This window comes from Rhinolophus sinicus, linkage group LG07, assembly GCF_036562045.2.
Source record: "Rhinolophus sinicus isolate RSC01 linkage group LG07, ASM3656204v1, whole genome shotgun sequence".
Taxonomy (NCBI): Eukaryota; Metazoa; Chordata; class Mammalia; order Chiroptera; family Rhinolophidae; genus Rhinolophus; species Rhinolophus sinicus.
In genome coordinates, this window is record NC_133757.1 from 29,816,384 (window position 1) to 29,840,226 (window position 23,843).

The 23,843-nt window shown below is 37.5% G+C and overlaps 1 protein-coding gene across 2 annotated transcripts in view; it reads right to left on the reverse strand.

Annotated features, from left to right (window-relative positions):
* The window catches only part of TNKS2 (tankyrase 2), a 55,277-nt gene extending 43,616 nt beyond the window's left edge, over positions 1-11,661 (reverse strand). Inside the window, exon 1 of one of the 2 annotated variants that reach the window (XM_019739266.2) lies at positions 11,173-11,661. In XM_019739266.2, coding sequence (XP_019594825.2) covers positions 11,173-11,362 — 190 coding nt within the window. In that variant the 5' untranslated portion in view covers positions 11,363-11,661. The remainder of the gene's footprint in view (positions 1-11,172) is intronic. The other variant, XM_019739258.2, reaches the window with a different exon arrangement.
* Between the last annotated feature and the right edge of the window lie 12,182 nt (positions 11,662-23,843).

A 23,843-nucleotide genomic window follows, 5' to 3' on the forward strand; every position in this document is an offset into this window, starting at 1 on the left:
ATGCTAAAATGTTTCTGGATGGAAACTAGTAAGAGACTCAACAATTCAAGAACTCAGTGATGAAAAGGGGATCTGAAATGTATCACTAACTTATCTTAATGAGAAATCCAAAAGGTCTCTCCAATGCTTTAGGTAGTACTACTAACTTCAGAGAAAGGTTATAAAATAAGTGACTGAAAGCATAAAGTTCAAACATTTCTCACTCTACCTACAATAGCATTTCTAATTGCAAATACAGAGTTCTACATATTTAGTGTACATTTTCAGATGTTCAAACTATATAACTCTTGCCAGAAACCCCTTCCCACATCTACCTTATAAAACGTTTCTACTAAACTAGGGGAACAGGGAGATATAAACAGAATATGATCTGCTTACAGTTTATCTTTGTCTAGTACTGAAGACACAAAGAAGTGATGGTAGGCAAAAGTGTGAATCAGGAGTCTTCATAGGAGCCCCTACTTTGCACAACACAAGCAACTTCTTCCTAGGCAGGAGGCCTCCTTTGGAAACCCATGTCCCATGGTTCTGCTGCAACTGCCCCATATGAAAAAAATAGTCTGAAAACTCATTTATACTGGTTTACAGATTAGTACCAATGAGCTTCAATCTCTTACCATTCCCACTAATACCACTTTAAAACTTTTTACAGCTAACTGAAATGAAAAGGATTTCAGGCATACGTGAAAGCAGATAGGGAGGTTTACGTGTGTGTTAGGAGAGAAAGAAAGGACCTTCTCACTCATCCGAAATTTTGTCAGGATATTCTTAAAACCACCAAGCCTGGTAACTGAATGAGAAAGAAAGGTACAATCATTCCAAGGTGTATGCCTGGGGCTGGCCTGGTTGCAGTTTATGGAAGAGTTAGACGGTTGAAGAGATTAATTAGATTCTTTGTTAGTTTAATATTGCTTGGCTCTGTCACAAAGACAGTATCTTCCCTAGTCTCAAAGAGCTAACAATTTACGATGGTGAGGAACAGTAAGAACCAGTAATTTCAATACAATAGCCATAACAGAGGTATATATAAAATGCTATTAGAGCTCAAAGAAGGGAATACCTAAGTTGGAAGAAAGTAAAGAATAGGAAGGGTTATCCCAGAGGATATTCCAGCGATGACATCTGAGCTGAAGGCTTATGGAAAAACTAAGGGATCATTAGGAGAATGAGGAGGAAGGAGCTGAAAAAGGGAGGGTACCGGAGTCTAAGCAGAAGAAACAAATGTGCACAGGCATGGAAGCATGAAAGAGCAAATCATTCATGATAGCCAGTACACAGACTGCCCAAGAAGGTAGATGTCAGGTTTTCTCCATATCTATGACTTCACTTTCTTTGCATTGTTTTTTTTTAAGATTCCACAGATAAGTGGTATCATACAATACTTATCTTTCTCTGACTTATTTAACTTAGCATAATGTCCTCAAGGTCCACCCATGTTGTTGCAAATGGCAAGATTTCATTCTTTTTTACAGCTGAATAACATTCATGTGTGTGTACTAAATTTTCTTTATCCATTTACTCGTCGATGGGACACTCAGGTTGCTTCCATGTCTCGGCTACTGTAAATCATGCTACAATAAACATTGGGGTACAGGTATCTTTTCGAGTTAGCATTTCCTAATGAAATTTTATATAAAATTCCAGTATGTCATGTTCACTGCAAAAAATAACTAATACCTGGTACATGGTTGGCATTCATAAAGATGCAAATTAACTGAATTCAACTATTCAAGTTGAATCTTCCTCCTTCCCCTAACAAAGACCCAAAGGAAATTATCCCTGAGTCACCTTTTGGAAACAGTATAGCAAATACTCGTACAACAGATCAGTGGTATTTGAAGGACAAACACCTACTTAACATTAAAAAACAAAAACACTATTCTACATCCTCTTTTTTAAAAATCTAATAGTATCCCAGAAATTAACTCCTATCAGTACATTTTTATTGGTTGGAAGTTATAACTAGCTCCTTTCTCATGGATTGGGAGGTTGTTTCTCATCTTTTGGTACTGCACGTAATGTCCCCAGGAGTAACTAAAGAGAGACAAAATTGAAAGCATCTGGTGACTTCTTTAATTTGGAAAAAGGAGAAAAGGAATGGGAGTGACTATCAGATCTCTGAGATACAAAATAAAACAGGAAATTTTGTGGGATAAGATGATTTGTTTTTGAAAATGCTTAGTTTGAGGTGCCTGTGGAACAAACATCCAGTAAATAAAAGGTTCTGTGGATCTTGAACTCAAGAAACCAGTATGAGCTAGGGGCTGACATTTTGGAGTCGCGAACATAAAGATGGTATTTGAAACCGTATGTGAAAATGAATGAACATGACTAGAGAGCACTAGTTTTCTACCTGTTTTGTTGAAAGAAGTGTACTTTCTGTCAAAGAGCAATCCCTTCTCACCTTACACTGTAGTTCTTTCTCACCTTCAAGGTCTTTGGTCTCTTCCCACCCCCATCAATCCCCTCTCTACGTTCCTAACAGTACGTAAACATGTTCTGTATCTTCCATTTTATAAAAAACATTTTCTTTGAATTCACACTTTTATTTCTCTCCTCCCCTGCATAAACGAATCTCTAAGTGTTGTCAGCAATTCTTCATCTCCTATTCATTCTTCTCCCAAATTCAATCTGGCATCTGCTTCTTCCTTACAACTGTTTTCATCAAAGTCCCTTACAATCTCCATGTTGCCAAAGCTAAAGGACAATGTATGTCCTCACTTGACTAGACCATTCAACAACATCCTGCGACTGACTACTCCCTCTTCCTTGAAACATCCTCTCCAAAGTTTTCATGAGATCACACACTCCTGGTTTTCTTCCTGTCTCATCCATTCATTTAACAAATGAACAGGGAATATTTGCTATGTGACAGACACTTTTTTGGGTGCCTGGAACATACTAAAGAACAAAAGAAACCAAATCCCTGCCTCTGAGGAACTTCTATGGAAGTATGGGAGATGAGCAATAAATTCAAAAAATAAGTATATTAGAAGGTTGATTAGAAAAAGAGCAGGGTAAGAAAGGATCAGGGTGTATGTATGGGGGCGGGCTGTAAAGTTGAACAGGGAGGTTACCACAGGCTTTGTTGACATAGAGACATTTGATCAAAGACTTGAAAGAGCGGAAGTGAGCCTTACTGGCCAACAGTAATAAGGCCAGAGTGACAAGCTGAGTGAGAAAGAAAGAGGCAGCAAAGTAGGAAATGAGGTTAGAAGTAACAAATGGGCCAGACAGAGACGCTTGAGGACCACTGTAAAGACCTTGGCTTTTTTACTCAGAGTCACTGCAGGGTTTTGTGATCAGTTAACATGATAAGACTTAACATTTGAAAAGCACCCTCTGGCTGTTGTGTTGAGACTAGACTTAAGGGTGTTAAGGGTAAAGCAGATGAGAGATTATGGTGGTTTAGATTATAATCTGGTAACACTTGTCAGAGTAAGTGGCAGATTCTAGGTACTCTGAAGGTAGAGCCAGCATAATTTCGTAATGGACTGGATGTGCGGGGAGCGTTAAGGGTGAGAAGGTGAAAGAGAGCAAGGACAAGAGAAGGGTCATGGATGACCCCAAAGTTTTGGACTGAGAAATGGAGGGGTAGAATTGGCATCAATTCAGATGGGCAAGACTGCAGACGAAATATGTTTGTGACAGAAGACGAGTTCATATTTTAGACATGGCCTATCTCTTTGAAGGCTTCGTGCTTCCTTCATCCAATTTCTAAATTCTGGGATTCCTCAAGACTCAGTTCTCTGCCCTCTTTTCCCATCTTAAATGATCTCATCTACTCCTATGGCTTTCAGTGTCACCTAGATATACAATCCCTAAATTTAAATTTCCAGTCTAGATTTTTCACCTGAATTCCAGACGGTTTACTAGACATATCCACTGGGGTATTTGAAAGGCATCTCAAACTCAACACATAGTGTGAAGGACTCTTCACTTCCCCTGACATTTCCCTAACCCAACCACCATTGTCTCCAGCCTGAACTACTGCAACAGTCTCCAAGCTGGGCCTCTCATTTCCAATTCTGAGCCTAGTGACCTTTTAAAAAACAATCATCATATCATACCCATTTAAAAGAATTCATTGGCCTCCCACTGATGCTCTCAGAATAAAATTCAATGAATTTACTGCACCTACAAGGCTCGCTGCACAATGTGACCCTTACCTACTTCTCTAACTTCATTTCCTACCATTCTTCCCTTTCTGAACTATGATCCAGTTTTTTTTGCTGTCGTCAAGTATGGCCTGACTTCAGGGACTTGCTACATGCTGCTCTTCTGCCTGGACTGTTCCTCCCTTGCTCTGTGTATCTCTCACTTCTACTCATTGTCTAACCCGTTTAAATGTCACCACCTGGTCACCTGATGAAGAAGGTCATCACTGATCATCCTGCCTAATTAAAGCAGTCCATTCTGCCCACCCACATTATTTCCTATCTTAACATTCTATTTATTTTTCACCTTTCTTCTCTACTAGAATTCAAGTTCCAGAAAAACAGGGATTTTTGTCTTTATTGTTCACAGCAGTATCCTTTGACACGTATTACAATTTGTAATTATTGTTTACTTATGTCCTGGACTCTTCATTTCCATAAAGGGCAGGAGCCATGTCTATCTTAGTTCATCATTACTTCCCCAGTGTCCTTCACACTATGTGGCACATAGCAATTTGTTGGTATTTGCTGCATACACCCGTGATGATATGAGAAAAGGAGACTGAGAAGTACGTAGTAGTACTAAGAAAGAATGGCCCTGCAGAGGCCAAGAAGGAAAATTTCCAGGTGGGCAAGGCCAAATCTGTTGCCCTTATGCTCTGATCTGAATCTTCCTTATCTCTGCTGGGCATTGTTGATCATACTGTCCTCCCCAAGTAAGCCGTCTGGAATTGCCCCCAATCGAGGGCTCTGCTATCCCAGCCACTCAGCACCCACCTGGAGGAAATGCTTTTAGAAAAATACTTCTTAAATTGGAGAGTAAGAGAAAAGGAATCAGAACAAAGAAAGATTAGTAAAGGTACCCCTTCCTTTGGAAAGTTATTTGATGTATCCAAGCACTTTTAGAAGGACCACTATTTCTTCAGTGGTACTCAACATATCTGAAGTAATCAAAATGGTGACTCACAGGCTAACTTCCCAAAAAAGGAGAGTGAGGTGGGCACAAAAATAGCTTTAGAAGAACATCCAGTTGTTTCAAGAGATAGTGTCAATTAAGAAGATACCCATTCCAAAGGATTTGCAATCTAGCTGAAGAAAGGTCAAGTAGTAAGTAGCCTTTTGTCTAAATGTCATTGGGAACAGAAGAACGATGCTTAAAACCAGAGTCAAAGAAGGACTCAATGCTGATATGTATGACTAAATACTGAAATTAAAGTTTAAGATGGGGAGGAGGTCGGGTAGAAGAGTTAAGTGATTTTATCTATATAGTCACTCACAGTACAAGACACAGATAACTTCCACTTCTATAACTTTGTATCAGCGTGGATCCCTAGCCATTAAGACACCTGTCTGCAGACTCACAGGAGAAACTGACATGTTTTTAAAGTCACATTGTAAGGACTATAACATATGAGCAGAGTTGCTACCCTGAGAGTAGATGAAGAGTCTGAGATTTGACTGTTTGAACCCACTTCTTGGCACAAAAGGAAATTATATAGAGGGGGTCAGCATGCAGCTATTTAAAATTTAAAAATCTTCCACTGTTAAAAGTTTGGTGAAACTTTTAGATTCAAGATGCTTCCCAAACTGACGGCTAATCCCTGATGAAATCCCCATTCTTATGGCCTCAAGAATAGTTCAAAGCATCTTAAGTACGCATTTCTTGAAGAAAAAAATAGCTTTGCAGGGTATATTCTGATCATGTTCTCACTAGCCAGGTAGAACATGAATAGGCATATCCTTCGAGTCAATGCCAATCTCCATATCCTAAGGATCTCTTTACAAAGGAATCAGAAGCCGAAAGTTAGTAGTCATGGCTGCTCAGGATATATTGTGGTTTATTTTATAATTATGGAAGAGCACTCATCTTCAAACACTGCTCTATGTGTGAAAATCCTGATGAAATCGTACACTGAGTTTGAATCCACTATATAGCACTGACAGTAAAACAAACAAGGCTTATTTGGAAAGTAAATTTGCTGATCAATAAACTGTGTCACTTAAGGGCAGATACTGTCCTGTTCATTTCTGTTCCCGGCCAAGGCCAGTATCTAGCATATAGTAGGACTTAATAAACATTAGTTTAGTGCATGTCTAACACTTTGTTGGCATAGTAAGCAAATGACCCACACAGAGAATATGGAGTTGATGATTTGTGATCACTAAGAAAAGCAGTCTATTCAACTTCTCTCTTGTCAGGTTTCATTACTATCTAGGTACCATCAGTTTCAGCAGTTCCAGGAAATGTCTTGCCAACCATGACTATTGTTAACAGTATCATATTTTGCTGCTACACTGGAAACATCCATTCATCTGAATGGCTTCCAAAAAGCTGTAAAGCAATGGAAGTCACTACAGAGAAATCAACTTAGACTCTTCAAGAAGTTTCCCTGAGAGCCACCGCCTCTCTTTTGCAGTCCAAAAATGGGATAGGCCATTATGGTACCATTGGTCCAATATGAAATGATAGTGATGTCTTGCCAATATAAAGATAGGCTGGTGTCATAGACAGCTGTCAGAAGAAAACATTCAGAAACAGAAAATGTCAATTAAGTGCCATGAAACAGAGAAGGCTCCTCCTGCGTCTGGGAGATAGGATGTATAATCAAGCAGACTTCAGCTTTGACTTATATAGCCAGGACTCCTGTCAGATTTTTCTGAGGGATGTCGTTTTAAACTTCTCACTTACAAGGAACTTTACTTAACAAAGATCGAGAAAAGGTATGCCCCACCCATACTTATTTAGAATAAGGAATACAAGGGAGAAGGTTTTGCCCAGTTCAACTTGGGACAGATATACCATCTGTCTGGTCAGAGTAGGAGAAACTCTGGGATGATGAAATTCTGACAATCTGAATGGGGGAACTACTGAAATAAGCACTCCAAACTACTTGTTATTGAAGTCAATTGCTTACCTCTAAGTCCAGCAAGAGCTGAGGGAAAAGGTGTAGTTAATATACTGGGAGATCTGCTAAGAAAGATTCTGAATTCTTAAATATACTGGTCTTTATTTGATACTGAGGTTTTCTACTGATGCAGGACTTAATCACCCTCCACACTAAAAACCAATCCTGGAAACAAAAACCTATAGTTCTAGTCCTACATAAGGAATGTGGGTATATTTTGTGCACCTTCCATAATCATGATGTTGTTGTTGGCCTATAACCAAAAGAAGCAAATGCTATTGAATCGTTATTGGAGGTCTTTAATAATACCATTTTGGGAAAGGATACGGATGGCAACCACAAAAGCTATTACATCTTTGGGAGCTGAGCTGTTAAAACCTTCAATTGGGGGAATCATTCCACTTTTTTATACCAGTTAGATTTTGACCCATTGGTCCAATTGCCCACCCTATGCAGAAATCCTTTCTACACATCTCTGAAAGATGCCAATCCAGCCACTGCTTGGTACCTCCAGCCAATTCCACAGCTGAACAGATTGCTAATGGCAGTACGACTCCTTGTAACCTTCCATCTACTGGCACTAGTTTTGACTGCTGAAGCCACAAGTCAAACCCACGCACTTTTCTACTGGACTGTCATCCACATATGTGAAGACAGTAACACTGTCTAACCTTAGTCTTCTTTCATCTCTAGAATAAGTAACTCTAGTTTTTGTATCTGTTGCTTGTATAATAAATTCCAGGTGCTCTAATTCTACTTCCCTCCTGTGAATAATAAAAAATCCCTCTTATACGCAATTCACACAATTGAATATAACAACTGAAGTTCAGTCTGACTTGTCCAACGTACATGGCTAAGTATCATACTACAAACACAGAACAGTAACTTAACAAACTACAAATACAAAACAAGTGTTACCTTGTTTAGCTAGAACTCTACAATGCAAGCTTTTTCAACTTGTCATTCTTTAAATATACTCGCATATATATCAATCATCTCTTTCCACCATCTCTATACCTAAATTCCTTGAACCTAGTAAGTGACTTTACATATTTCTCTACTGAGTGATACTTCTCTGCACAACCCCTAAAATATTTAAGATTCTCAAGCCACGGAATTCTATTCTACCCCACCCCCAGCCCCAGTTCTCAGATTCTAGAGAATGTTATGTATTTCTTTCTTTGGCTAATAAGCACAATAAGAGGACTTTCTCCCACAGTTTCTGTCCCTCTTCTTTATTTTTCAGAAGCACGTTCAGAGAAGCAGTCTCCTTTACTGAAATCTGCTATTTTCTAGGGAATTATCCTGTCAAGAATTTCAGATGCTATTGCTTTCAGCAAAATTAGAGCTGCAGCCTCCCTACCACCAACTTGCCTCTACAAGTTTTGTGATGTGTCACAAAAAAACCATTCATATCCTCTGTGTGTAGGGGAGGGTATGGGGAATACGGAGCTGGCAGTGTGGTGATTGGGAGGAAACAACTCTTACCGTAAGAAATGACTTCTTAAAGCATATTTACCTAGAAAATATAATTCAGTCCAATAATAAAAAGCACCTAATTGAAGAAAAGTTCCAATTTATGTTGAATACTTTTTTCATTAAGAGAAGAATTCCTTTGGGGATGGCAACTGATTGTTCTTTTAATTGAATTAAATATTTCAGATTAAAAGACAGATAAAATTTTTTCTAAACTGTTCTTCTATTATGATCCATTTTCCTTGGTCTGCATAGATCTTTCATTCTTGTTTTTTGGAAATCAAAACAAAAAGACAAAATAATGCCACCCCCCTCAAGAAAACCTCAAAACTTTAATTGGCTAAAAAAAAAAAGTTCTCCCCCCCATAGCTTATTCTACAATGTACAAACACAAGAAACTGCTTAGTCAGGCAGCTATACAGTTCTACTACCTACACTGAGCTTCCAGTGGCACATTTATATGCACATTGACATAACTGATAACTCACTACCTACAAAAGGCATTATAAAACGTATTCTCCATATACTAAGAGAAAATGCAGCTGGATGCATTTATTTAAAAATTAAGAAAACAGCTCTCTCATTAATCTAATAATTTAGATTGAATTTATGAAACTAACTAACAATAAGTTTTTTTGGTGTGATTTGGCATTTGCAACTTCTACACAATATTTTTGTGAATTTAAATTTTTTCTTAATTTTTAAATTTAAAAATTTTTCAGTAACAGCTGACATACAATATATTAGTTCGAAGTGTACAACATAGTGATCCAACATTTATATAAGTTACAAAGTTATACGCCTAGGTTTAAATACAGGGCTTTAAAGCTTTGGTTTAATGTAGACCATTAGTAATTTTTATTTTATTACTCTTTTTATACCTTAAATTCTTAACCTTATAACCTGTGCCTCAGAATATAGGTAAACTGTGAAGGGTGGGTTTGCTCATAACATAAGTTTTTTCTATTTTAGTCTGAACAAACCACATGAAATCTATGTAGAAAGTACTCTGATGTAGGGACAGAATTGAGGATCGGATGGTGGAGGAGGAACAAAATCAATAAGAAGCTAGTCCCATAATCTTAAACCTCTAAATATTACTATTTTCAGATACAAACTCATTAATATACCAAATTCTTGAAAGGTAACAACCAAGACCTTCCTTGGTTATTTTTATCCCCCAGATCAAGTGAACAGAATCTAAGTATAAGTAACACTACACTTAGGATTACGTATCAGTTGGTTATGACAATTGGCCAAATCAGTTGTTTAAATGTTGACTACATGGTCAAACTGGACAATCCAAATTAGCGAGGAAAGGCAGCACCGAACACTAAAATTTTAGGCAAAATGGCTGAACAAGATATGACTTCAGTGTTCTCCCCTTTCTGCTGCCCAGAGTCTGTTTCTAGTTCTCCCTCCACCATCCCTCAAACCTTCTCCTTTTAAAAAGGCTCCCCAGTGGGAACCCAACAAAGTTGTAATTGATCAAGAAAGCATACCTCCTAAGAATATTTACATTTTAAAACTGGGACAGGTTAAAGGAAACAAATCTCTAGCTGGTAGAAAATGTAAAAGCAATGTCTGTGAACAGGGAGATCTTTCTTATCTTATACTCCTCTGCTCATCATTCCTACTCCAAAAGAACGGAGTGCTTTAAAACACATCCTTCTGCTTTTTCCAAAAAAAACTATTTTAAACAATCATGTAATACACAAAATACAAAACCAGGACTATCATGAGAACCTACTCTCATTTTCAATCATGCACGGCTCACTTGAGGACAGAGATAGTCACCATCTTTTCTCAAAGTGAAAAGTGTAAGTGCTGTATAGAAATAAGCTATGCCTCACTTCCAGTTCTTTTAAATTCCTCAATAAAATTTAATATGCTTATCTCATAAAGTGAACCTAGTAAATATTAAAAGTAATTCAAACGACCTAAATCTCAGAACGAGGTGAGGTTAGTCCCAATTTTAATTCCAGATCCCAGCTAAAGTACTTGCACCATCTTTCCTTTCTTCCTACTACTTTCCACGCCAACTTGAGTGTGGGGCAGAGACTACCAGCCCCAGCCTAAGTCAGATCTCAGTTCTCCCAAACTTGACAATTTCTAGTTCTAGTCTCTCCAGAAAGTTGGTAATGACTGACCACCTAGATAAACCCATTAACTCAAATGTGTCAACAATGCTCAATTAAGCTACTCCTTCTAAGTAACATCTTTGCATTTTACAAAGGTCTTTGAGACCTTAACCCAAAAGATTGAGGAGTTACAGTGGAACTTGCAAGAACGACAGATTTGGAATAACTGGCCTTTCAAATCACAATGTCTACTACGTCCCCTACTCTTTCTCGAGTGCAGAAGCCTTTTAGGGTAGCAAGACCGGAAGTTGATACAGGTATTGTTTATACAAAACAAAGCCAAAAAAACCCTCCCAGTAAGTGTGGCACGCTGCCCCACGGTCCCTTCCCCGATCTCCCCAAGTCCCTACTTGACGAGGGCGAAAAGACCAGGACCGGAGTCCCAGTGCTAAAGGCCGGGTCAGAGGAGCACTATGTTTGTGGTTCGAGGCTGCGAGCCCGAGTGCACAGGTGGGAGTCGGGCGCGAGTCGAGGCGGCGCTGTCCCGGTTACCTGCGGCGAAGTGCAACGGGGTGGATTTCCTGCCCGCCGTGTCGCGGCTGTTCACCTTCTCTGGCGTCACCAGCCTCTTGACTCGCTCCACGTCCCCGTTGCGGCACGCCTCGAACAGCTCGCGGGCGGCCGGTTCCACGGCCTCGGCCGCCGCGCCCGCGCCCCCGCCGGCGCAGCGGCGGCCCGACATGATCCTGGCCGCCGCCGCAGCCAGCAGCAGCGCCAGCAACGGCAGTAGGAGCCCCGGCCCCGCGAGCAGGAGGGCGAGGCCCCCCGGAGGAGACGCGCTCAGGGCCCGGGCCGCTCGGTTCCCTGATGTCACCGGGCTCGGCGCAGTCCCATGGCCGCGCCGCCGCGCGCCCCCAGCTCGGCCCCGGGAACCCCGGCTGCCCCGCGGCGGCGGAGGCAGCGCGAACAAGCCGCTCGAGCCCTGAAGCGATGCGACGGCGGAAGCTGGCAAGGCCCCTCCTGCCAGCTCCGCGGAGTCCTGGGAACACACGTGACGACGTGCCGTGCGTGCGCGGTGGTTGGAGACTGGCCGGGAAGGTTTCTGCGAGCTGGGCCGCGCGGAGGGGTTTGTGGGAAATGTGAAGCGAGAGCCTGTGGCAACCGGAGGAGAAGGGGCTTCGTCCCGCCGCCATTTTTGTGGTGGGTTTTACTGAAGTCGGAAGTTTCTGCTTATTGTCTTTTTAAAAAGATTTCTCGGGCTAAGTTTCCTTACTGTTACTATACTCAAGAAACTTTAAAATGATGCATGTTGAGCTTTGACAAGCTGGCAAGCAGCGTTTTACCCATTTTGCCTTAATTTGTTAACCTGTCTTTCAGGAACTTCAGTTTTTGTTTGAAAATGTTAACTATTATGCTAACAGGTACAGGATATGCACTTTGGAGAGCATTTTTATAAATGTAAATTTTGAAAATGTATATTCATAATATATTTAGTATAAGTTTAAATTATGTGGCATATTAATAAAATGAATATCCATGCGCACACGTAAGAACCAGAACACAACCATTGCTATTGCATCTTGTTCATCCCCATTTCATCCAGTTGCCAAATATATTCCCAATTTTATTCCGTTTACTAATTTGTACTTTAATCCCTTCTGTGTGTATATATCAACAATGTATTGTTCAGTTTGGTTTTTGAGCTTTATAAAAATACCAGTCTTTGTGATCTTTTTCACGTAAGAAGATGTTTGTAAGACTCATGCATTCATTTTCATTGCTGTATAGATTTGCCTTATATGACTAGACCACACATTTATACTTCTACTGGCCATTTGGTTTGTTTCCAATTTTTTATTGTTGTGAACAATAGTGCTATGAACATTCTTATACCTTCTCCTGATGCACATGTATAAAAATTTAAAATGAGATTGTCAACGGATGGTTGTTGGTGTCAAGTCAATGCCAGTAGGAATCCCCAATTTGGGATGATGTGAAGAAGGAAACTTTATTCAGTGCAAACAGCTCAATTGTGATACAACATGGCTGTGGAACAGCTCAATAAAGTTATAGCTCAGTTATGAAGCAACATGGCTCTAGAATAGCATGGCTGGGAGGTGGCTCTGGGAGGAGCTGGCCCTTGAGCAAGGCCCCTCTCAGGCTAGGCAGTGCTGCTGTGGTCCACTCCAGTCCATTCTGCTCTGCCTGCTCTGTTCCTCGATGGTCTTTGGTGTTTCAGGTACAACCAGGAAATGCAGTCTTCAGTCTTCAATGGAAAGGAAAAGTGCACTCTCTGAGCCATAGGGCAGCTGACATACATACCGTGTTTCCCCGAAAATAAGACCTAGCCGGACAATCAGCTCCAATGCATCTTTGGGAGCAAAAATTAATATAAAACTTGGTATTATATTATACCCACTCTTACAGTAAAATAAGACCTGGTCTTGTATTAATTTTTGCTCCAAAAGATGCATTAGAGCTGATAGTTCAGCTAGGTCTTATTTTCGGGGAAACGCAGTACAGAAGTGCTCACCCCTGGTCCCTGAATTGGTCCATCCTCATGCAAATGAGGACTCCATATCCTCACAGTTTAATTGATCCCAAAAGCACTGTCCTGATTGGTTTGAATAGAGGTGCTCTAGTTGGTTGGTGAAGATGCTATTGGAGATCTAGCTGTGCAGGTCCGATTGGACAGGGAAAGTCTTAGTCCTATTGGTTGAAATACAATTCCAGGAGCTCCTTTATAAGGATTGGCTCAAATGGCAGGACACAGTGCAGGCAGGCAGTTCAGTGTGTGGAAAGGAGGCATTTCAGTGCAGGCTTCTTGAAGCACAGCTTATATTAGAGGCCCCTGTTTAGTAATGACTGCTAGTCTCTATTTATAGAGCCCTTCTTGACAGGTACATTTATTCTTGGGGTCAAAAGAGGCTTTCAAGTTTTTTGACCACTACCCATAGTATAAGAAATACAATTGGTGTCTTCAACTGGTAAACACATATGTAAAACAAAAGTCACAAAATAAACAATATTCACCACTGCAATATTTAAAGAAAGCTAGTTATGACTCTCAGTAAATGGATTATAGAACTCACAAATGAGTGGTGAACCAAGGTTTGAAAAACACTGCAGGAATGGACTACTTAGAAGTGGAATAGCTGAGTCATAGGGAACATGAATGTTCATTTTACAAGGAAATGCCAAATTGTTTTTCAAAGAGATTGTTAATAATGTACGTGCCTACCAGCAGTGTGTAGGAGTTTTACTTTTTTTTTAATATCTCGGTATGTGTTTAAGAAATTCTCCCTTACCCTAAAGTGGGAAAGATATTTTTATTAATTACTGAGGGATTTTTTTTTGCTTCAATTTTGAATAAAATTTATTTTCAACATGGTTTATTAATTGTATGTTTTTAATTTTCTATACTTTTCTCATTTGTTTCTTGACAAAATAGCTCAATGACAAATTCTCTTAATTCAAATTCTTATTTTGCCACAAGGCACACTAATTACTATACAGTTGGGATTTAGAGACCATTATATACCTGATTTAAAAAATGAGAAACTCTCTTAGCAATCTAACTTCTTGAGCATAACCAATAGTTTCGCTTAAGGGAAAGCTCTAATACTCCATAGTTAGGACTTCTACTTTTAGCATGATAGGATAACTTATGGCAGAAAAATGCATTCTTTAAGAATAACTAGAGAAGTTGGATTAAAAAAAAAAAATCTATGCACATTGGGAAACTGCTAAGGCAACTTAGAATTTGAGAGGTCAAGATTCTGAAGAGGGGAAACCCATAAAAAGTTGAACTAACATTCCACAGCCATGTTTTTCCATGGGGAATTTCACAATTCTGTGCTCAAGGGATGTGGCTGAAAACCCAATTAAAGTCTTCAGCAAAGGGCTGCTGCTGAAAGGCAGAGAAACCTAGATCATTTGGCAATCCTGTAGGTCTAGAGAGAGATAAATTGGAGGCTGGTAGAGCAGAAAACAGACCAATTGGTCAGGTTTTTTGTTTGTTTGTTTGTTTGTTTGAATCATTTTGCTGAATTCTGAAGCTGTGTATGGCAGGAGGCTGACATTAGGCAGAAAGTTTCTGAAAGGCAGGGTGCAGTTTTTTGCTGTCTCAGGCTACTAAGGAGTCACAGATTAGAGATCAAGACAGGTCATAGAGAAGAGGCCCTGGGAAACTACCCAGGCTTTTAGTTGGAACTTTGCAGGCTGTGCTCTATGATGAGCGTGATGAAGAGATAGGAAGAGCTTTAGTAAAACTGCAGCCTAACGTTGAGTCAACTCAGCCCCTGATTGGGTTAAGGTGATCAGCTCTAACTCTACCTGTCTAGCAGAGGAAATGGGAATCTCTCTGGAGATTCCTTCATCATCCAGAGCTTCTACAATTTTTCAACACAATATCTAAATGTCAATCAAAGAGAATCAGGCATACCAAGAAATAGGACAAAATGACCAAAAACATAAGAGAAAAAACTAGGAAATTCATAATTATAAATTTCAGTCAAAATTTTAAATATAATTGTGATGAATATATTCAAGAAAATAGACTAAAAGGAGAAAGTAGATTAAGAAAAACAGAATTTCACCAGAGACAAATGGGACATAGAAAATAGGTCTAACATACAAGTAATGAGATTTCCAGCAGATTAGGAGAAAAAGGGGGTTGCAGATGCTTCAAGATGGAAAAAAAAAATGGAGAAAAAAAGGCAATGAAAAAGCTAAATATATGGGTAAAAATGAATGGATTTTGACTGTATGAAAGAACAGTAATGTTCATGACACACACCAACAGCAGAATGGACCTTCATTTCAAGTGCATGAGGAACATTTATCAGAATTGACCTTGACCATAGGCTGGGTCATAAAGCATGACTCATCAAAATTTCAAAGGATTGAAATCATACAGAATGTATTCTCTGACCATAATGAATCAATCTAGTTAGAAATTAAAAGGTGTTAACTAGAAAACCCTCAAATGTTAGAAACTTAAGCAATGTGATTCTAAAGAAGTTGTGACTCAAATAAGAAATCACAAAGGAAACTGATAAATAACAAAGCCCGTGAGGGGAGGAAACACTCTCACTGATGATCAGAGTAGGAACTGTAGCATATAATAAATTCTACTCAATAGATCATATTTTAACTTAAAAATACCTTTATCACCTGGGAAAAAGATGCAAATAAATGCCACACTGAATAGCAATCGCCAGTCTCTTCTCCCAAATACTGAACATTAAATTTTTATAATCAATAAGTACTTTTTGACTGAGAATGTGAACAACAATTACAAAGAGATAATTTTTATATGTCTTTCAGACTTTCTCCTGGGTGAAACTCTGTATTTATTTTTAAAAATTTTCAGATGTTCAAGGCTGCAAACCTTCAATGAGTAGTAAGTCCTGGAGCTCCAATGCACAGTATAGTGAATATAGATGACAATATTGTATTGTAATCATCAAACTTGCTAAAAGACTAGAACTTAATTATTCCAGCCACTAAAAGGAAATGATAATTATGTAATGTGATAGAGGTGCTAATTATCATTGCAATGGCAATTACATTACAATATGTAAATGTAACAAATTAACATGTTGTATACCTTAATTTACACAATGTTATAAGTTAAATATATTTCAAGAAAAAAAGATTTCAACCTGAAACGAACAAAATTTCTCTTCTATTTTTTAAAAAGCACATTACATTTTTTACATTTATGGACTTTTTCCAAAGTGGCGACTGAAAAATGGAATCATAGATTGAAGCTTAAATCTACTAAATGGCTGCATATATACTTAATCTCTGTAAAAGATAGGCTTTAAAACCTGCGAATTGCCACAAGCTGGCATAGTTCTTACAGTCTTTGTAAAGACAGCCATCTAGTGGAAATAGTTCTACTGATTTTTAGAGACTGGCAAATAAAATGAATATGAACATTCGGCTCAACTGCAAACTGCAATGCTGGTTTAAGGCTTAAAAAGAAATATATAAAAAAAGTATCTAGTATTTAGATACTTCCTTATTTTATTTTATGTCCAGGTCTGGAAGTGAAATGAGGGGACAAGTTGTGGGGTAGAGAGAGAAACTGGTGCTTTGTACACGGTCCAGGGAAGAGTGCCATTAGAACAGAGAGAGCACTGGATTCAAATAGGCATTGCTTTGAGTTGCGTTGAATGCCCTCAAGGCAGCAGGAAGAAGACAATTTTGTGAGGTGTTTAAGGAAGTTTCATAATGATAGCTGAACAACTAGCACCTAGTTGTGATAGAGGAAGTTAGTTAGCCATCAACCCAGAGTTCAGAATAAGTATTGCTTTAAGCTGATGGTTTAAATAACTATAACATTGTGCTATACCAAACACACTCAAAAGGCTCCAGTTCTGAGAAGCAATGGTGTAAAGCAGAGTGAATTGGGGGTGAGAAGATCTGAGTTAGGTCTGCCCACAATGTATACAGTTTATATGATTCTGTTCATTTAACTTACCCAAATTACAGATTTTTGGATATAAAAATAGTACAGTATAGTAATAACACTCATTCTCATGACTGATATCTAGGAACAGAATGACTGTCTCCTTTGCGTCCTTGGATGCTAATTGTGAATCAGTATTATCCAGAGGCACAGAGTAAACCACTCTCTTCTCATACTTACCATCAATTAATCTGTTTCTGTAAATTTTGATGTCCATGGACCACTTAATGAATTTTTAGAGCATATGCAATTCACCAATTTTAGGTTTAAAACTATTAGCATTAAAAAAAAATATTAAAATTATTAATAATCATCTCTGACAGATTTGATCATGGATGGTCTGAACTGTAGGTCAGATTTTATGCAAATGTTTTCTTTCCTTTTTATTGTCTTCTAAATTAGAAAATGCTAATTCACAACTGTAAGTCATCAGAAGTGGGAATGAATGTCTGCAAACTTTGTCAGATAGTTTTGGATGTTAGGATTGAATATAGATCCAAAAGTGTTGGAGAGATTTTTCTCTGAACAGCACATTTGGTTCTCTTCGCGGTCAGATGCTAATGTTTCAAATGTTTGAAACATTTGGATGTCTAATAATATACTCTTTGGATGTCAGTGGCTCTAAGGAATATTTCTCGATATTCTGTGCAGCATCTAGTTGTAATGTTAAAATTGCCCTGTAATATACCATTGGTTATTTTCTTTGAAGAGTATTGAGAATCAAGTTGGCAAAGTGAAATTCTTAACTATTGAATCATTTTCACTACAATTCAGTTTTCTTATGAAATCTTAGTATTATTATTTTAAACCGCAATTTTGCACCAATCTAATATTTTAACCTCAGCATTATAAATATCATGATATTTTTACCTTAAAACAAAAGGTTTTGGCTACTCAAGATACTAGGTATATTTCTGAGATATACAGCTTAAGGAAGCCATTTGACATTTTAAAAATGGTCTTTACAGCATGATCAGAATAGATCATTCTATTCAGATAGAATAACATTGTATTCTGTCTTCATTTTAAACACTTGTGTGATCAGCTGGCACACTTCAGCATGAACAAGACAGTTTTACTCTTTTTAAAAAATTTCTTCTCCTTGCAAACTTATTTAACCTTGATCATTCTCACAATTGTCGCTATATCTTTCACAATGAGTGAAGACCAGGTAGTATATGTAGGTAGCTGACTGTGCCCTGTAACTGACAATAGCAGCCTGTAGATTGGCTTTTAGGTGTCAACTCCTTTATTTGCTTGGGAGCACATCCCTTCCTCTGCTGGCATTTCATCACTATTAAACCCACTATATATTTTCCATCTCACATCACAAACTCACAAAATAATTGTTAACCATAGTCTCTTCCCCTGTAGCATGCATTTTCAGTGATACACACATAAAGCCATCAGATGGATCTCTATCATTGAATAGAGATATATGTAATATATAATATATATAATTATGTATATAATTATCTAAAATAATGTTAAGAGGTCCTTCATAATTTCAGGGGTTTCAAGCAACTATACAATGAAGTTGCTTCTAACATGGATAAATGACAGTGATTGCCTTCCACATCTATATCTAGATACTCAGAATTCAATGATATTATTTGATAAAGAAATTTTGCTAGTAGCTCATTTTAATTTCTAAGAGAAAAGCATCAATTTTATTGATTATGGCTCTTATTACAAACTTCTTATCAATACTCTAACTTTCACATGCTTTTATTACAAGGAATGAAATTTTGAATAATGCCTCTGTAAATGTTGGCTTTTTTATTTTTTTTGCCTTTAGCAACCAAAATTCTTCATTTTAAGACTGGGAAGCATTATTTTGTGCATATTTGGCTTACTGGAGAGATCATGGTGCTTAATTGAAAATAACCCTAATGTTTCAATGTCATGAACTATTTGACAAATTTCCATAACAGATAATGCTCTGGAGACTAAGAAAAAATGGATTGACAGTTCTCAAAAATCTTATATTAAGATAGCAATCATTATACTTAGTTGTACTTTTCTTTTAAAGTTTTCGTATGAGATAATCATACTCAGAGATGTCTCTAAACCAATTCTAGTTCTGTATTAACTCTATAGATTTGTGGTATAATTCTTAATGATAACATTCTGTTATAATTTTTATTACTATTTGTATTTCTTGATGAATCACTGTGGAGCTTTGATATATGTAAAGTTTGCAAACTCATCCTAGAAAAAGTGCTATATACCTCATTGCTGAATATCACTATGGTCACCTTCGAAGTACTCCCCTTGGGAAGCTATGCACTGAGACCAGTGCCTAGTCCACCCTTCAAAGCAATTTTGGAACTCTTTTTCTGGAATGGCCATCAGAGCTGTTGTTGTATTACCCTTGATGTCCTAAATGTCATCAAAATGTCTTTCTTTCTGTATTTCCTTTATCTTTGGGTAAAGAAAGAAATCATTGGGGCCAGATCAGGTGAGTAGGGAGGGTGTTCCAGTACAGTTATTTGTTTACTGGCTAAAAACTCCCTCACAGACAGTGCCATGTGAGCTGGTGCACTGTCGTGATGCAAAAGCCATGAATTGTTGACAAAAAGTTCAGGTCATTTTCATCTAACTTTTTCATACAGCCTTTTCAGGACTTCCAAATAGTAAACTTGGTTAACTGTTTGTCCAGTTGGTACAAGTTCATAATGAATAATCTTAGTGATATCAAAAAAGTTTAGCAACATCATTACTTGTCAGACCTCATACATCATAATTCTTCTCTTTGCAATTATCAAGGTATTTTGTAGATTGGTCTTATTCTCAAAGAGCGACTCTTAGCTTCCCTCTTGAGGCAGAAACTAAAAAAAGAGCTCATAGTCCTATAAAACATTTCTAAACTATTTTGTTTTCTTTTTCAAATCAGGAAATGATTTCTCAACCTTTAAAGAAAACCAGGACTGAAAAAAAAACCAACTTTACTTTTGCTCCCTTCTTTTGACTATTTGCTTGTCATGGAAATCTATAATCTTCTTTAGGTAAAGTTGTCCTGAATATATCTCCTTGATCAAATGATTCAGTATTATGATAATGTCAATAATACAAAAGTTAATATGTAAATCAATGTAATCCCAATAAAAATTCTAGCTGGATACTTTGAGGAATTTGATAAATGTCTGAAGTTTATATGGGAGAATAAAGGTCCACAAGTAGATAAGACAATAACACAAAAAGGAGAGTAAAAAAAAAAAGGACTTATCCTTTGAAATATTAAGACACGTTACAAACTATAATAGTAAAAACTGTGGTATTGGCACAAGAATGGATAGACCTTAAAGAACTGAGAGCTCAGAGACAGACTTATGTATACTGAGAATTTAATATGCAATGAAGGTGACACCATAAGTCAATGGAAAAAGGATGGATTTTATTAGCAGTGGCATTGGAAAAATTGGCTCCATATATAAAGAAAAATAAAACTGGATCCCTACCTAAAGGTAGGATTCCAGATTGCTAGGTTCCAGATGGTTGAAAGACCCAAATAAGAAAGATAAACTATAAAGCTAATAGAAGAAAACTTAGGAGAATATTTTTTTGTGACCCAGGGCAAGGGAAGACAACAAAACTCCAAAAGCACAAAGTGTAAGACTTTCATGTAAAATTTCATATTACATGAAAATTAAAGATTTCTACAAAGGATACTATGGACAAAAATAGTAGATGCCATAAAAAGAATACATTGTCAAAGTTTGAAGTTGACAAGAAATTAATATCTAATATAGCCAAGGAAATCCTGTAAATTAACAAGAAAAAGACAACAATTTTAATAGGAAAATATGCAAAGGATATGAACATGAACTGCCTAATTTACAGTATAGGAAACTCCAACATGTAACTTAAGAGATGCTCAACGGCTTCAATAACCAGAGAAATACAAGTAAAAACAAGATACCAGTTTCCATTTATTATTATAGAAAGTTATATCAGGCCACATTTGAAGTTACAGAAACTCTCAGGTACTGCTGGTATTAATAGCAGGTGTAATCCAGCAGTACTTGATAAAATTAAAGGTTCATATACACTAGTATATAGCAATTTTGCTCCTGTATATGTATGCCAAAGAAATTTTACACAGGTAAATGTGGGAACTCATATAAGAATTTTCATTTCAGCATTATTTGTAGTGGTGGTGATGGAATGCTGTCTTGAGTGTCCATTACTGAGAAAGTGGCTGAAAGTGGCTAAAGGTGTGGTGGTTGAATAACATGGGAACAAGGCAAGAATTAGAAATAGCTAAGTAGCTTACACATGGCAATATAGATGAACTTAAAACATAGTGTAGAATGAAAGAATAAGAAATGGAAAGATACAGCATAATACTATTTAAGTAAATTAAAATTATCTTTACATAAAACAATATATTTTACAAGTACACTTAACAAACCAAAAGATACCCAGTCAACTTATTGGCATGGTTGCCGATGGTGGGATGAGGAATAGGAACTAGAGGGTATAAAGAAATAAAATGAGGGCGAGGCCTGGCACAGACCAATGATGGTAACGGGCTGTGAAGAATATGATTAATTCAACCCTGTGCACTTGGGGTCTCCACCCCACCCACCTACCTCTGCAAAAAAAAAAAAAAAAAAGACCTAATGTAAGAAACACCTCTTGTACCCTTTCATCATGTATTTGCTTTGCATGCATATCTAATCTCTTCAGATAAAGTTGTTTGAAGCAAGTTTGGGCATACCTGACTTTAAAAATCTTGCCTTTGAATTTGCCTTTGAAAAAGAGCTGTGAAGGACTAACTTATAACATTTTATATTTTTCCCAAACCACAATCATAAGAAACAAAGAACTCCAAGTCTCAAACCAAAAAAAAAAAAAAAAAGATTAAGAAATATAATGAAATATATAATAAAATAGTAATTTCTATAAATTAAATTAAATGCACATGATATATTTTGTGAGAACAGCTATAAACAAAAAGACACTCATTTAACTTATTGCTACAGAGGAGTGGGATTGACACTCACATACATCCCTATTGGTTCATAATAGTAAGAATGGAAGTTTTGAGATGGGGAGGGGTGTGAAGCAAGTTCCCTAGATTCTAGGCACTGAACTAGATATTTCATATATATTCTCTCATTTAATCTTCACAACAGCCCTGTGAGGTGGGTTATTACCTCTATTTTACAAATGAGAAAACTGAGACCCAGAAAATCTAATCATATTCCTAATGTCACATAGCTCTTGAGTGGTAGAATTGGGACTCAAATCTTAATTCTTAGGAAAAGGTTAATAAAAGTCATGGGTATGCTTGACTCTCTTTGGCCTCACATTAGGTAACCAAAGCTTAAATAATATAGAGATTGGTGGAAATTATTTATTGTTCTGTAACTCAATGTCATATTATATCCTCTTGAGACCTTGAGGAAAAAATCAACCCCAGAATATGAGAGTAATCTAACCTGTAATTAGAAGCATTTATTTTTTTTCACTTCTCCTAACTATGTGGTATTTTTCCATGGCCTTTAAAAACATATTTATTACTCTTTAACTGTGTTAAAAATAGAAAAAACAGTGGTCTGGTTTGTACATATCATACTGTAGTCAAACTGAGATCTTCCACTCCAGCTAGTTAATTATTAAGTAGAACATATGAAAACCAAAGATTTGACATTGGAACTGATTAAAGTTGGAGCTCTGGATTGCCTATTAAATCCATGTCATTGAATCCAGTAGAAAAGAGTTTATAGTAGTTAAATTTTGTTATCTTATAATGTGATATTGGCATAATGTGAGTGAACAACCTTCTGAAATAAGTTTCCTGGGAAAAAATTTTACATTTCTCCTTAAAAGCACTTTATAATGAACACTAAACCTACCAGTTTTCAGATTTATAAAGAAATAAATGATCTATTGAGTCAAATCTTATCATAAGAGGTTTTTATATACTGACCTTAACATCTCAATTATGAATGAGGGTGCCGCTCACAGTGGCCCATGCGGGGATCAAACTGGCAACCTTGGTGTTTTCAGCACCTCACTCTAACCAACTGAGCTAACTGGCCACCCTGAGACTGGCACCCTTTTGAAATTAGGCTGCCAAAGTTCTTCCTCCCTTCCCTTTGGCATGTTGAGGCTGTCTTTGGGCATGATTTCCAAACAGGGATGGAAACACTGAAGTGGAGGAAGAAGCATGCTGGCTATCAATTTTTGTCACTGAGGTGGAGAGCTGACTGTCATAGGCAGCAAGGAGGTGGGCATGTGTTGGTAATCAATTTCAGTGCTGCATAAATGCTGTTGGTTGCCAATTTATATTGTGATTTAAGACACATATTTTTGATTTGGTGTTGGGGGCAGTAGTGGTGCTGCTTGAAGGGGGAGGGGTATGGCTGCGTGTGAATGGTTAATGTATGATCAAATGAGTTCTTGTGTGGCTCTTCCCTTTCCCTGTTAGGAAAGACTTTGCAAGGAGCAATTGGTTAAAATTGCAGGATTTTCTAAAGGAGGATTTCGTTCTTCATTTATGGATGCTGCTTATAGTATCTTACTGTAAAACTTAATCTAGGATTTATTGTTAGCGAAATAGCTTGCTGATAACTCTTGAAGCATAAAACATTAAAATTCAAACATTCATTTATACATTGGTCATGTGATATTTTCCCCTGATGCACTCTCTGTTTTCAGGGTGCATCTTCACTTGAACAGTGCCTATGAAGGCCTCCATGGTGGCACTCAGGGATTTTAAGCCCTATTACAACTT